Source organism: Schistosoma mansoni, chromosome W (assembly GCF_000237925.1).
Source record: "Schistosoma mansoni strain Puerto Rico chromosome W, complete genome".
Taxonomy (NCBI): Eukaryota; Metazoa; Platyhelminthes; class Trematoda; order Strigeidida; family Schistosomatidae; genus Schistosoma; species Schistosoma mansoni.
This window is the reverse complement of record NC_031502.1, coordinates 49,786,859-49,802,605: the sequence shown is the minus strand read 5'-3', so window position 1 is coordinate 49,802,605 and position 15,747 is coordinate 49,786,859. Positions and strand designations below refer to the sequence as shown.

The 15,747-nt window shown below is 34.5% G+C and overlaps 1 protein-coding gene across 1 annotated transcript in view; it reads left to right on the top strand.

Moving 5' to 3' along the window:
* Smp_096310 (serine/threonine kinase) overlaps positions 1–12,551 on the top strand; it is a 36,884-nt gene extending 24,333 nt beyond the window's left edge. The window contains exons 11-14 of the mRNA XM_018790019.1: positions 3,585–3,710; positions 6,063–6,142; positions 7,734–7,939; positions 11,942–12,551. Coding sequence (XP_018655404.1) covers positions 3,585–3,710; positions 6,063–6,142; positions 7,734–7,939; positions 11,942–12,029 — 500 coding nt within the window. The 3' untranslated portion in view covers positions 12,030–12,551. The remainder of the gene's footprint in view (positions 1–3,584; positions 3,711–6,062; positions 6,143–7,733; positions 7,940–11,941) is intronic.
* Positions 12,552–15,747: the final 3,196 nt, after the last annotated feature.

Sequence of the window (15,747 nt, the reverse complement as noted above, 5' to 3'; positions counted from 1 at the left end):
CGTTCTTCAAAGGGCCTTACCGCCGGAGACGGAAATCCGTGAAGTAAGATGAGGTATGACATTTTTAGGGTCGACCTTTTCTAACCCCTTCCTCCGTTTTAAGAAGGCAGCATAGCTGCAGGTGCCGGTTGTCCGAAGGAAACACCCTACTGCCGTCATACCCCTCTACAGTCAGCAGTAAAACTTCTCCCTCAGACCTTGAGTTGCTGCTTATAGTCTTACCATTCTCCAATCGACCTGCCTGGTATAGTAGAACCTACAGGGACATATGTTCCAGCCAATATAGTTCGGATGGGTCATCACAATATGCAAGCCCGACCACCACGTCAAGGTAGCAGCTACGGTCACTTGTAGTGCATTTGTGAGCTCCGCTTCGTGCAAAACTTCGTAACTCAGCCCTTTCTAGGAGTCCCATATAATGGTGACGATCTTCCCAGGTACGCAATAGTGTTTAAGAAGATTTCATAAGGTTCCCCCATCCATGCTGTCAATTACTTATCACCAAAGAAGTTGATATTTAGTGGTAAGTTCCTTTTTCAATTGATTATTCAACAATGATGTGCAGTGTCGGGATTCAGGTGATACATAATCGATCCTTAAGAAATCCAGCTTGTTTGTCTTCAAGTTGACCGTTTATTGGATCTTTCATCCCCTTCACCAACACTTTTGACAATGGTGTATTGCCTCCTTTGTCCTCACTGACTAAGATCTTTCTCCGGTTGTTGATAAAGTACCCCTCTTTCTGATCTCGTGCTATTCATTTTTTTTAAATATTTCTGAAAAGAAAATGGAGCACCTTTCCAGCTACCTCTATTTCAGTACTTGAGGGTATAGATTAATAAGCAGTTAAATCTGGATATATTCAGAAATATGAGGTAAAAGTTAAAATGAAGTAATTCCAACGTTTCTCCTGGTAGTCCGGTTCGACTGAGTTTCTCTTATTTTACATATATATATATATATATATATATATATATGATGCACTGTAATGCTGAGTTACTTAGACTAGTGGTAACAGAATTTGATCGGTAAAATAGGATCAAACCCAAGGTTAAGTCATTATGGGATTGACTAATATTTATCTCTCAATTATGATCAGTGTTGTTAAGCTGCCAATTAAGATTTCCCGTGATAAAACTCAATTCATATTTTACCAGTTGTTTTTGCACTATCCAGTCGGTCAGTCAGCTACAACGTAGGACCAGGCACATATATGCATCGGTTCAAGTTCCCATACCTCATAAGCACAACAAGGTGAACACGGAATTCATAGAAGTCGTTACTTCAATAGTAGTAATATATAAAAGAAAGATTGTGTATAAGGATATAATACGGGAAGAAAGAATATAAGTAAGATATAAGTAACTTTAATCTCACGGCTTAAGGGAGGACAAAGTGTGTATACACACACACTATTGTGAGAGATTCTGAGCCATGTCAAACAGCTTCCAACCATTGGTTACGATAGTCCAATGGACTCTCTTCCAACCAACCCCAGTACTAGCCAGCATTGCGCGTCGGGGTAATTGGTGTTCAGGCATACGTAACACGTGGCTCAACTATCTCAGTCGATGAAGATTCACAACCTCATCAACTGATTTACCGCCATTCGCTAATACCCTGTGTCTAACCTCACTATTACCTACCCAATGATACCAGAAGATACGATCAATATTTCTAAGACACCTATGATCGAGTACTAGCAACTTTCGAGTATCTCCTACTCTTAATGGCCGTGTTTCGCAGCCGTAAAGTAAAAACAGCGAACTGCTATGCAGTATACTCGTCCCTTAATTGATAGACAGATATCTTGCCTTCGCCATAGGTCACGTAAGTTGACAGAAGCCAAACGAGCTTTTTGAATCCATACAGAGATTTCATCAGATACCAACCCATTAGGGCTGATCACACTTACAAGATAAGTGAAGTTGTCGACACGTTAGACTACTTCACTCCCTATCGCTAGTTCAATTGTTGATGCAGGCCAGTCCTAAAGCACGAAGTTACATTTAGAGGGGGGAGAAACGCATCCTAAAGATCCTTACATTGTTACTCAGTGCTACCAAAAGACTCTGCATTTTATCAACGTCTTCACCAAACAGGACTATGTCGTCTGTGTATTGTAGGTCAATAAATGCATCTTCTGGTGGATCAATACCCAAAACTTCAGGCTACGAGAAAGTTCTTTCCAGTAGTAGGTCTATGGTCAAGTTAAAGAAAAATGGAGATAGTGGACAGCCTTGCCGGACACCACTTGAGGTTGCAAAATCGAATGACAATGCGCTCTGACTCGACTAGTTGTGTTCGAGTATAGGGTCTTCACAAGTTTTCTGTACTTCTGAGGCACACCTTTTTATGACAGACGCTGTCACAGAACCTTCCGGTCTACAGAGTCAAATGCTGCTTTTAAGTCAAGAAAAACTAGCACTGTCGAACACCAATAAGTATGCCTGAGTTCTAAAATCTAACGAATGGTGAATATGTGGTCGATGCAGACACGACCAGGTCTGAAGCCAACCTGGTTTTCTCGTGTTTACAGTTAACGAGTTTTGTTAGGCGTCCTATAGCTATTAAGACTAGTATTTTAGATGCTATATTAGCCAAACCGATCCTCTCTATGGTTATCATAGGATGATTTTAACCCCTTCTTATATATTGGGACTATCAGTGATTGTGACCAGTCAGATGGGATTACGTCCAACTTCCAGATTTTAACTAAAACATTAGCAAACGTAATCGCTAAGACTGGACCATCATACTTAAAGACCTCTGGAGCCAATCTATCTGGACCAGCTGCTCTTCCTCGTTTCAAATTAGCTGTAGCCTTTTGAACTTCAACTAGAGTTGGGTGACCTACTACAATGTTCCATTCAGACTGTTTTAGAATGGTGGGTAACTGTAGAGTAGCTGAAGGCCAACTAAACTGTTCTCTAACATGTTCCGCCCATCGTTCTAAACGTCTGGTCTGAGAGCAGACAATAGTTTCGTCTATCCATTCTCCCCTAATGGTATTACGTAGTCAATTTTTTTAAACATTATATATGAACATCTGCTTTGTATTCAATTTCTCTCTTCACTATTTTTTCTGTAAATACTATCTAAGTTTATTTTAGTTTCTTGACTGCTATTTGTCGAGAAAATCATGATACTATGGAACATCGTCCATCACTTGTCCGCTGCTAGGTGATACTGACTTTTACAAGTATTGAATTATTATTGATTCTGGCATTTCATTTTTTGATGTTAGGCTGTTGTTCTACATTTTCTTTTTTACACACGTTTTGGTTGATATCTGTATATAGTAAGAATTTGTAGTTAATGTGGTCACGTTGATAGTAATTCATCTGCAAATTAATGCATACGCTTTGGCTTGTACATTATGTATACCAAGGTAATCATGATAAAAATATTTAGGGGATTTTTGGAATGTATTAACCAGATGGCAGAAGAATAATTCAAAATATACGATTTCAAAATGGTTTGTGGAAAATTTAAATGACGTAGTCCATTTATTCCATAGTTTATCATTACTACTCTGATTTGAAATAGTAGTATATATATTTATTTGATATTTGTTAAATTAGGTTTCAGTGTTGACTGGTGGGCTTTAGGCGTACTTATGTTTGAGATGTTAGCTGGTCGATCTCCTTGGGAAGGTGTTGGACAGTCAGCTAATCCAGATCAAAATACTGAGGATTATTTATTTCAAAGTTAGTCCCGTTTTATTTTATTAATGATAATGGGCGTTTTATTTGGATTCTGGCATCATTGTGATTTGTACTTTAATTCCTTCTGTCTCTCCGGATCGTGAATACAACTATGTGAATCAGTTAATTAGACTATGAATGGCTCCGTCTTACACCAGAATTTAGTCTTCAGAATTGAAAGTAATGGTTGCACACATCGTCCGTTGTTGGTAGCTGTCCTGGCTCATAATCGCCAACATCTAAGAGTTTGTAAGCAGAGATGGATGGTCGCTAGCACTGGAATCCAGGTTGCGCGTTTTGTCCTATTTGGGACTAGTCAGTCGGATACACCTACGATTTAAGGCAATATCAAAGCAATCCACACAGGATGCATATATACCAATAAGTGACTGATCGATTGAAACGACCAATATAAAAATGAACTAGAGGCTTATTTTTAGTAAGACAACTTTTGAGTTCAGTCGCATGGATACAGGTGGTCTTTATGAAAGCTTGCAATTCTGAAAGAACCACTTCAAAAAGCAGTTCAGTTGAACAATTTTTACCGAATGTCCTTGTTCTTTAAGGTTGGTGAATACTGACTCACGTACCGAGGTTAAGAAGGGCTTGTAGGGACATCTAAGTACTAGGTCATTGCATGATAGCTAGCTGACTAAAACCCAAGTTCTTTGTTGTTATCTACCAACCTATTTGATTTTTTCATGAGATATGATTAGTTTAAATTTTTTTATATAGTAATTTCCTCGTCTTTGAATAGATCTTCTATGCCTGAAGCTTGTTACTGTGAGCTATCTTGAATTCGTTGAGCTTGTCAGTATGTCGAAAGAAAGCTGTATTGAACCCTTGTAATGCTATTTGTCCAGTGCTTCCTTAGCTTCAGTTTCATCTTGGTTACCACCACTTGGTGGTGATCTGAACCTATTTCAGCTCCTCTCTTGGTTCTCACATCTTCTTTCGGCCTTGTGAATTTTTCACTGATGCCAATATGATCGATCTGGTTCTGTGTGGCGTGATCTGGTGATACCCATGTAGCTTTATGTACTCGTTTTTGTAAGAATATTGTGTCGCCTTCATCCATTCTGTTGAATTGACATAAATTTGCAAAACTGTCACCATTTCTGTTTCTTCCTCTCAATTAATCCATGTCATTCCATGATATCTTCATATCCGGTGTTGTTCAATCCGACTTTAGCGTTTAGGTCTCTCATCAGAATTATAAGGTCGTTTCCTGAGCACTTCTCTACGATCGATTGTAACCTCTCGTAAAAATGACTTTTATCATCTTCATTGCTATCATTGGTATGTGCATAACACTAGATAACATTCATTGTGATCCCCTCTTTGTTTTGAATGATGCTTTGATGATGCTGGATCCGTGAGATTCCCATCCTGGAAATGCTTTTCGTGCTTCACTTGACAGCATCAGAGCAACTCCCTGAATGTGCGGAGCATTTTCTCTTTCTTGACCAGGGCAAAACAGCATCTCTCCCGAATCTATCTATTTTTTGTCTACCTAAGGTGCGATTGGTTTTACTGATTCTGAGGATCTCCTCATTTCCTTTGCCATTTGACTGGTCCTGCTGGTTTCCCACATTTTCTGGACATTCCACTAGGCCATATTAATTGTTACTCCTGTTGTTAGGAGAAGCATTAGCCTCCTTGACTTTTCAAGAATCTGGGCTTTCATCATGAGGCGTCATAATTCTTTTGGAAGAAGATCCTTCTACTTGGAGGTCAGAATTTAGATGGTTCGATTTGTTTAATCTGGTTAACGGTATTTTACAAGATTTTTTCCTACGGGATGGGATTGTTGACCCCATTCAAAAACCTCCTTTTTGTGCGAGCTTGGGACCGATAGTAACCGTAGAAGAGCACAGGCGGAATTAGACTTGTTTAGCACAATTTATCTATTCTATATTTAAATGCCACCATAAAAAACATTTGTAATTAGGAGAGATGGGATTCGTATCCGCGACTTTGGTTGTTCTTACATTTCCAGTTTATATCATTTGCAGAATGTTTTTGTTAGAAATGTATCATATAGTCACGTTAAACTACCTGTCTTTTATCTTATCACTTTTCTCAAGTATTACATTCTCTAAAAAATATTGATGTATATTTTGTGTAGACATATTCCCTCCATTCTATTATTTTTTTTCGTCAAGCGTCTCAAGATAACGTATACAAACATTTGATTAATCGTTGTCTATGGCTTCTGCTTGCAACATCTTGTTGAGTCTCCTAGACTAATCAATGTGTAATCTTTTTTATCCTGTGAGAATTTATTACGTCAACTTTTTTTGCCAGTTAACTATATTAAAATGAATACATATGTTTATCATTCTGTTTAAATAGTCATTCTCAGTCGTCCAATTCGTTTTCCACGTTCTATTTCTGTTCGTGCAACTAGCATACTCAATGCATTTCTCCAAAAGGTTTGTCAATTTATTTCTTATGATTATTACTACTGACTATTTATCAATGTGGAGACCACAGTTTTCTATTTTATCAGTTAGCATAATATTTAATTGTCATTTGCTGATAACAAAAGATTCATTTCCAAATTTCGTCCAGTAAAAAAATCACACTCCGTCATCCCTTTCTATGTTCATATAGTAAACGTTAAAATCACATCTTTTGTTTCTCCAAGATTATTACACTTCAACTCTAGTTAATGAATCTGAATTTGCATGACTTATCTACTAACTTAATTACTACACTGTTAATTCAGTCAGTCAGCTACAACGTAGGACCAGGCATATATATGCGTCGGTCCAAGTTGCCATACCTCGTTAGCACAACAAGATGAACACCGGATTCATAGAAGTAATTAATTTAGTGGTGGTAGTATATAAAGAAAGGTTGTATATAAGGATATAGTATAGGAAGGAAAAAAGTTATGAAGCAATTTTAATCTCAAGGTTTAAGGGAAGATAAAGAGTGTATACAACTACGCCATTGTGATCGATTCTGAGCCATGTCACCCAGAGTCTCCAACCATTGGTTACGATAGTCACGCGGACTGTTAATTCAATCACACACTTATTCTTTTACAATATTTTGTGAAATCAATTTCATTACTCATAGATGTAGATTTATGTACTTCGTTTTTGTTTTAATTCACACTTTTATCCATTTCTTTAATGACATTAAAATATTAATTTAAGCATGATTATGTCTTATTCTCTCATTCAGTTGGTCATCCTAACAAAGTACTAGTCAGTCTATCAGTAAAATTATTGACTTTTCTAAATAGTTTCTAAACTACAATCTCAACCGAAGTGTTCATTAGTTTAAGTTCCATTCCATTGTAACTTCAATCAGGTAATGTTTTAGTATTATAGCCACCAACAGGTGTCATTTAGAGTTGAATGGCTGAGTAGAAATGAACTTACAAATTGTACGTTTAAAGAATTGCGATGTGACAATATACAGTTTGAAATTTGTTTAGTCTGGTAACTATTATTACTAGTAATAAACGTTACATTATTGAAGTACTTTTATCCTAGAAAGTTCAGTCGGTCAGAAAAACACAATAGAGAATCTGGCCCATTTGTACACCAGTTCGAATTGACATACCACGTCAACACAGCGAGATGAAATCGTCAAAACAAATCCCAGTGTAGTAGGAGTAATAACAGTGTTAACGGTAATAGAAAAGATTAGTTATCGGAGATACCATTTGAGGAAAAAATTTAAATAAGTGAAACAATAAAAGATTTTATGGAGAATCTAGAAATTCAGGATTTAAAGGAAGACAATCTAGAAAGTTAAGTAAAATTTATATTTTCAACGTATGATGAAGCATTATACTCAAGAAAATCTACGTTCAATATTTCTTTATGCATTTGTTTAGAAGTTTTTTCAAAATCATAGTCTAGTAAATTGAAAGCATACCGTGTGATTAGTGAAAATGCACTTAATTAAATCAGTTAATTTTACGAAATAGTTTCAAACTATATGTGATACCCTTTTCCTTTAAATTCTCACCGTATGCAATATTTTAACTAAATTTGTGTATCTCAGGTGCCAACTGAACGGCTTGGATGTGCGCCAAATTCAAGTTTTGGTGATATTATGGAGCATGGATTTTTCAAACCAATCGATTGGGTAGCTTTAGAAAGGAAGGAAGTTCATCCTCCTTATCGTCCAACATGTGGAGGCGATAGAGATCTGATACATTTCGACCCTGCATTCACCGATGAACCTGTAGTGCTTACACCAGATAACGAGTAAGTGTTCAATATTCTATAAATGTTGACACATTTTTGCAAGCATCTTCCTTATTTTTCATTTTTTTTTCGCTAAGAAAATTAGTATACTATATCACAAAAGGAGTCCAATATAAGACCCCTTCCTATTTTCATCAATATTGCCTAACAAATTGGAATATGATAATAATGAATTCAACTAAACGTGCACCATTTGATTCCAACTCAGTCGTTTAACGTTTTCATTATGTTTGCCCTTAAACCGTGAGATTAAAGTTACTGTATATCTTTCTTTATACGAACTAATTCTTTCTTGTACCATGTCCTTATATGAAATCGTATTTTTTTACTACCATTGAAGAAACTGCTTCTCTGAATTCGGTGTTCATCTTGTTGCGCTTATGAGATATGGGAACTTGGACCGATGTATATATGTGCCTGGTCCTACGTTGAAGCTGACTGACTGACATTTTTTTTCGTTAGTTTTTGATCCTAATTTTCGAAAAATATATAGCAATAATGGTAAAATGAACCTTATTAACAATAAATAATATAAATTATAACTAAATGAATGATCAATTTTAGACCACCATTGAAAATCTGGAAGCATCAGACGTTCGTTTCGACTTAGTGTGGAACTCAGTATTGCACATCCACGACATCGAGTTGTTCGGGAATCGAACTCACTAGCTACGGTCTCGCGTGCAAATCTTAGCTTTTTGACCACTGATCTGACATTCAACGGACTTAACATCTAAGCTCAACCAATCCTCAGCATTGCGCATCCATCTTCCGTTGTCTCTGGTGTGTAACTGTGTCACACCCGATAACGTTGAACTCAACTGGTCACGAATTACCAACCAAGGATAATGGAAGATAGTTGCGCAATACCGTGGTTTGGTTGAGGTTTTACATTAACACCATTGGGTGACTGCCTAATGGTCTAGAGGTTAAATCTTCGCTCAAGAGACCGTAGGTCCTGGGTTCAATTCCAGTCTGGTGGATCCTAGATGCACACTGCTGAGGAGTCCCATACTAGGACGATGCACCCATTCAGTGCTTTCAGCTTTTCAATTGCTATTTAACATTGTTCGGTTCATGATCAAAATTACAACCCAGCAATCTCCTTAGACTTATACTAATAAATGAACGTTATCATATCTGTTGAGAATAATTAGTGAGTTAAAAATTTAAAATAAATAAAACTATCATTATCGCTTAAATTCAATAGTAATTTCCTTATATGTGTGTACACATGGGACTATTAAGCTGTCGCTCATCATTCGATTCATATATATCCTCCTCCTTAATTTTTAACCAATCCTAACATAACTTATCCCGTTCATATTCTTGGTGAACGGACTTGCATTCTGTGTATGAGTTTAACTGTAATATAGAAAGTTATATGAGAATAGCTTTTCTTCTTTACACTCATCTTTGTCAGTTAAAATAAATTCAGGAATATTGATATGTTTGTATTTTAATGAAATATCCATATATATATATATATATATATATATTGGAATTTTCATCCAACTGAGTCATTTCTAACAATCGTGAATACGTGTCGGTAAGAAATTTTTTTGTTTTCTTTGTCAATATAATTTTCTAAATAAAAAGCTCCTAAATAAATCTGTTCATCGGTAAACTTTGATTTAATCGTTTACAACATATTACATCATAAGTTTTGTTAAATTTTACACTCTAGAAACATATTACAAATGAACTGATATTACTGAAGTGGTTTACGTATTTTTTCCAGTTTTTTTTTTATTTTTACTTTTTGATATGACGTGATAGGGATTTTAGTAGTTAGATGAATTATCATATTAATAAAAGCACATACATTTTTTTAAAGTGTAAAAAAAAACGTGAATTTAAATATATCCGTTTTTTGTCCAAGTTTCAAATGTTGTTTGCGTTTCATATTACTCCTTAAATTATCTTCATATACTTTCAATCACTATTTTATTATAGCATAATATATCATCAAATAAGAATGTAATCAGTCAAGATTAACGTGGAACTTGACATATATATACATCAGATCAAATTGTCACAACTATATCAGTATATCAGGGTGAAATTAACACGACAAATTCCAGGGTAGTAAAAGTAGTATCAGTGATAGTAGTAGAACACATTATTTATAGAAATCATAATTTGAGAAACGATAACTGCACGAAATAAAAATTATCAGTCTTTTAGGACCTAAAATGTTTAAATATACAACATTGTAACCGATTTTGAGCTATGTCATCAGGTAGTCCAAACCTACTTACACGGCTCAGTTCAACATCCAGTAACTCTATGAACCGATATAACGTCTTGTTTTGGTCGTCTCTAACTTTTGTCCTACTTATTTATACTATAGCAAACGTCACAGGTTGAGTTATACTGTATTTGGTAATTTAATCCAGACTTCATTTGTCAACGTTTAATGTGGTTTTTAATTGCTATATTAATTTGCCTCGGGTTGAAATAATATTAATAATGCATAAGGAATGGTTTTCCAGGGAACTACATACAAATTTATTCACAATAACCGTCAAAGTTACATCTGTTGAAAAAAGGAAATAATTTATCTTAATATGTCACTGTCTTTATAAATGAACTAGTGTTTGAACTCATTTACTAGTGTTAGTTTTACTGAACCGACAATTCGATTATTCAGACTAATGTGAGGTTTGTAAAAGTTAAGTAACTAAAAGACAAGGTCATTGGTTCAAAATTCGATTTCATTTTACTCCAGACATTTAACGTTCATCTAAGTTACAATATATTAGACAGTTTAATTAGTGTTCTATGTTTTTTAAGCAAATCCCTAGTGCTATCACTATTTCCTGTAGTTTTATTTTCCAAATTCCATTGATTTGAAAAGTATATAATCGTGCAAACCTGGAACTTCTGTGCACATTTTTGCTACGAACTCATCAGTTGATATATTTTTGTCTGCTTAATTCTATAATTAATTACACACATTCGTTTATATTCACTTTAAATATGAAAACATTTTGAAACAATAGACAAAGGTGTATGTGTGATGTCATATTGTGCAACTAATGCCTCCCCTTCTTTAGAGAGGCTTTTATAAATACCACATGTAACACATCTAAGTCAGACAACCATTGAAAACCTGGAAGCAGTAGATGACTATTTCGTCTTAATATGGGATTCAACAGCGAATCGAATCCAAAACTTTCGTTCTCTAGCGCGAACGCTTAACCTCTGGACTACTGTGTAGGAATCTGATGGTTTACAAATCTAACTTCAATCGACCCACGATTTTGCGCAACCATCTACCGTTATAACGTTCTTCACACCTAACATAGTTAGATTCCGTTGGTCACAGAGCACTAAAAGTCCAGAAGTTTCCTCGAAGTAAGTAATTAATGAGCGCATGATGACTTTCAGTATTGGGCCTTGGCAATTATTGAATTTCATTGAAATCATCATCTAATCTACATCAGAAAACCCATATAACACTTGGAATTGTTTATTTAACGATAAAATAAAAAAAGCAATATCTTTTGGTTGGATTAACCGTTACTAAGGTTCTCAGAAGTCATGTAAGTGAATACTTTTGAGAACTAAGTGTATACATCATTTAAACTCAATTTCATAAATTAACAATTTCAGTACATACCAAATGGTAACGTTAAAATTCTTATGATATCTGACGAAATGTTGGCACGGATTAAAAAAGCCCAGTTGACTTTTGCTAAACTGCATCACTTCTGTGAGTGTACAATATCTGGTTGATGTCTTCGCGATCATAGTAACCAGTGACAGAGACTTTATTTCACATAATTCATAATTGTTCTTAATGCTGCAGCTGCATTAACTACTATTACTGCCACTAGTATTAAAAAATAAACGTTCCACATGGTTCTGACGTTCAAGATAACCCTAATGTACTTCTCAAAGTTTTTAGTATAATTTTCAATGTGTTCATTATTGTAATCCTTATTTTTCTTACAGAAATAAAAATGTTGATTTCCCAATCTTTTCACTTGATAATAGGGCAGTGATGTCACGTATGGATCAAACAGAATTCGATGGTTTCGAATATGTGAATCCTTTGCTCATGTCGTTAGACGAACAAGTTTAGTTGGGATTTTCGTTCTCTCCTCAATTCTCTTCCCCAATAACTTGTGTTAATCTACCTACGATCTGTGTCTTCTTTTTTTTTATCACTTCTATTCAGTACTACCACCATATCTATTGAAAACTTAATAAGTAGTATTTTATATTAAATTTTTTTTTATAATTTACTGTAAACATTCCATATGATTCTACTAGCAAAATAAAAAAAAATTGTTTAAATCATTTACCAACAGTTCAATGTTAAATTAACTCAAAAAAAAAACATATCAAATATTAAAATATTTTCACTTTTATTGATTTTAGGGTATAATTCTTGAATTGTTTTTTTTATTAAAAAAAAAATATTGCTTACTTCGAAGTTTATACTATTTTAAGCACACACACACACATATATATAAATATTTTTTAGGAAAATTTATTTTGTTTGTTTATTACCAAACCAGCTTACTTCATGGCTCCGTGTTCTTTTTGTTTTTGATGAACAAACTTGTTTGATTTTTTTCTCAATAAATGCTGACTGTATTTCTGTTTTTCTTCTTTCTTGAGTTGTTTTTGACCTTCATTATTGATGTTTACTTATTTTATCTAATGTTATAATGATGGGATGAGTTTAAACTACATGTTTATTGTAGATACTGATAAGTAGTATCATTACAATTTGGATGATAAATTTGAAATACTTTTAAATCCAACATTCAATGAAAACAACTTTCTGATCTCTTCTAATTACTTGCTGCTTTAAAGGTGTTTCGAGACACAAAACTAGATTGATTATGTTTGTTATGTAAGTAATTAATCATCATTTTACTCTGAATTTCTCTAAACTAAGGTTATTATTTTTTCAGTGTTCAGTTACATAATCCAAAATTGACTTCTCAAAATATTGGTTCGTCGCTTTCACCGTTAAAAACTTACCAAACAAAAATATATCAATCGAAATGACTATTTTTTTTTCTTACAAGTTCCTGTAGACAAATACACTGAACACAATTTAGAGATTATTTTACAAAACCAGATCATACCAATGTTAGCTATTCACATGGAACAAAATACTTTGTTTGCCAAATCTAAGAACCTTATTACTGTGAAACTTTCACTCGTTCATGGTATAAATGCCTCTAGCTGGAATAATGAAATTATCCAGTTACAGTATTATATTTTTCCCTTGGGTTGAGTGATGGTGCCAAAAAGACAACAATTCATTTTTCACTGTTCCACGGTAACTATTCTGAAAGAAACCGTTTTGAATCGATAACCTTAAATTAGTAAATAATCACTTTGGTTGGGAATAGATACATGAAAATGAAAGCCAACTGTTTATTGGCTAAGTGGATTACGTCATGGAAGTCTTCCCCTGTTACTTTGACCTTAGATAACGGTTTCAGTAATTCTTTTCCTGAAGCAAGTTTTTTCCTCTCTTGAGTGTTGTTCGAAACCATCAGTTCATTATCTTCCAGTTCTGCATAACTACTCCCTGTAGGATGTTTTTATAACTCCTATTGAAGCGTCAAAATAAAGAAACTGAACAAGACATCTCTTTCCAAAACAAACTGATCTTAATATTATGTGTTAATATATACCCGTAAACTATAAGTTACAACAATTGACCGATTCAGCGTACATGTTCTAGTTTACCACTTCCTGGGCAGACAGATATTTATGCTATCTACGAAGGCCCATCCTTTTTCGCATTCGAAATCTGCAGCCCAGTCTTAGCAAAATACAACAATTAATAACACCTTGTCTTCCGGAAAGTGTAGTTTCGAGATACTTAGTATCTGATATTTTTTTCTAATTTAACCTATTATATACCACCAAAAAATTCCTAAAAGCATGCGTCTAAACATTTTCATACTGAAGCATGGGTTATTTTCTTAGTTGTATGTAGTTGCGCGTCGTCGGATTCCTTTATCTGTTGTTCTTAATTTTATCACACCGTACTTACGTGTTTTACACTAATGTTTTCTTACTCGTTATTTTGTAACTGGATTTTGATTTTCACACTTTAATTTATTGATTACTAATTATACTATTCATCTTAACGTTTTGGAACTATTGTACTCATAGTTAAAATGCTTAACCGAACGATTTAGACATTTGTCACCTTAATTTCTTACCTAACGTTGTGGTCGGTATTCTATATTATCCTTAAACTTCGTATATTGTTCATCCTGATTACCGTTACTAGATAATGCCCCCAACGGTGCATAAATCAGAAGACGAATGCGAAGCGTCGATCACGTTTACTATTACACTACGCACAGGTCCGAAGCCGCAAGCACACGAAGCGAGAATGAAAGATTAGTGACGAAAAGCAGACGAGCGAGTGAGTATGCCAGTCGAATGATTAGAACTGAAATGTACTTTATGTACATAGGGAAATGAATGAGTCATCGAATCAATTAAGCGACTAACACTAAAGGTAGCATAATGAATATTTGCGTAGGCGGCAAACAATGCTCAAGCATACATATTTATACAGGCGCAACACTAGTAAAGGTACTGTGGCATAGATAAGTTGTTACTGTACGAATGACTCGGTCCTTTAAATAAGTTAGTAAAAGGGATTAACCAAATTAAATGTGAACAAACTCAAATGTGCGTGAGCTGTTATTTTAAAAAACTAAATTATTTTATCGATGTCTTAGTTGTCATTCCTTAAGTTTGAATCATAACATACATGTTGTTTGTAGTTTGATAATTCAATGTCGAAAAATCAGTCAATATTGGGCCTTATGTTGAAAAGTAGTTCACAAATATCCTATACAGTAAAGCAGGTGTTAGTTTTTGAAGCACTCAGCTCTCAACCAATAGAGGTCAGGTTTATATTCTGCTCCAGCTACTTCGTTTTAGTATGCTACGGTAGTATCAATGACAATTATGTAAAACGTGTAGCTCAATGTTACCTCAATTTGCACTTGGTTGTGGGTTAGTTCTCGTATTCACATAAGTTATTTCTGTGACTATTTTTTACTTTTTATAAAAATATTCAGATCAAAAATCGTTTATTTGGTATATGGTCTGTTACACAATTTTTCATCATGAATCATTCCATTTCCTTTGTATCTATTTTTTGAATAAGCTTTGTAAACCTACTAATTAACCTCACTTTTTATGTACATGTATTGGATCATATATGCAAAATTTCGTCAAAAACTGTTTTTTTTATTCATTTTTTCCAATCTACTTGCTTCATATGAGCATGTGAAATGATTAGCCCATTTCGATCTAACAACTGTAAGATTTAATTTGCCTACAGATGAATTTCTTGAATAAATCCCTATACTGTCACTGAGTTCTAACACGGCTTCAGTCAAAACGAGTAACTATGTATGTAGGCAACAATTTTAATCTGTTTCTAAGACAAAAATGCGAAATAGCAATTAAATTATAGTGAAAAACAATAAGCACACTCCTAGCGAACAATTGCTGGGACATAACAAAATGAAACAATAAAAAGGGTCGGAGTAATAACCAGTCTGGAATTAAATGAGTCTTAATTGGTAGACGCTTAACTCAACTATTATTGTTTGATTTACTCATTGAACGAGATTAACAGCAACACTGAAAAATTTGTCTACGTTCGGGCGTATGCTGAAGCAATGTATATGCGTTCAGCACACAAATCAGATCATCATAAATGCGTAGGTCGTAGTCATTATGACTGTATTAAATGGTTTTAGTTCCTTAAGAAAGTTGCTTGCAAAATCTTATTATTTATC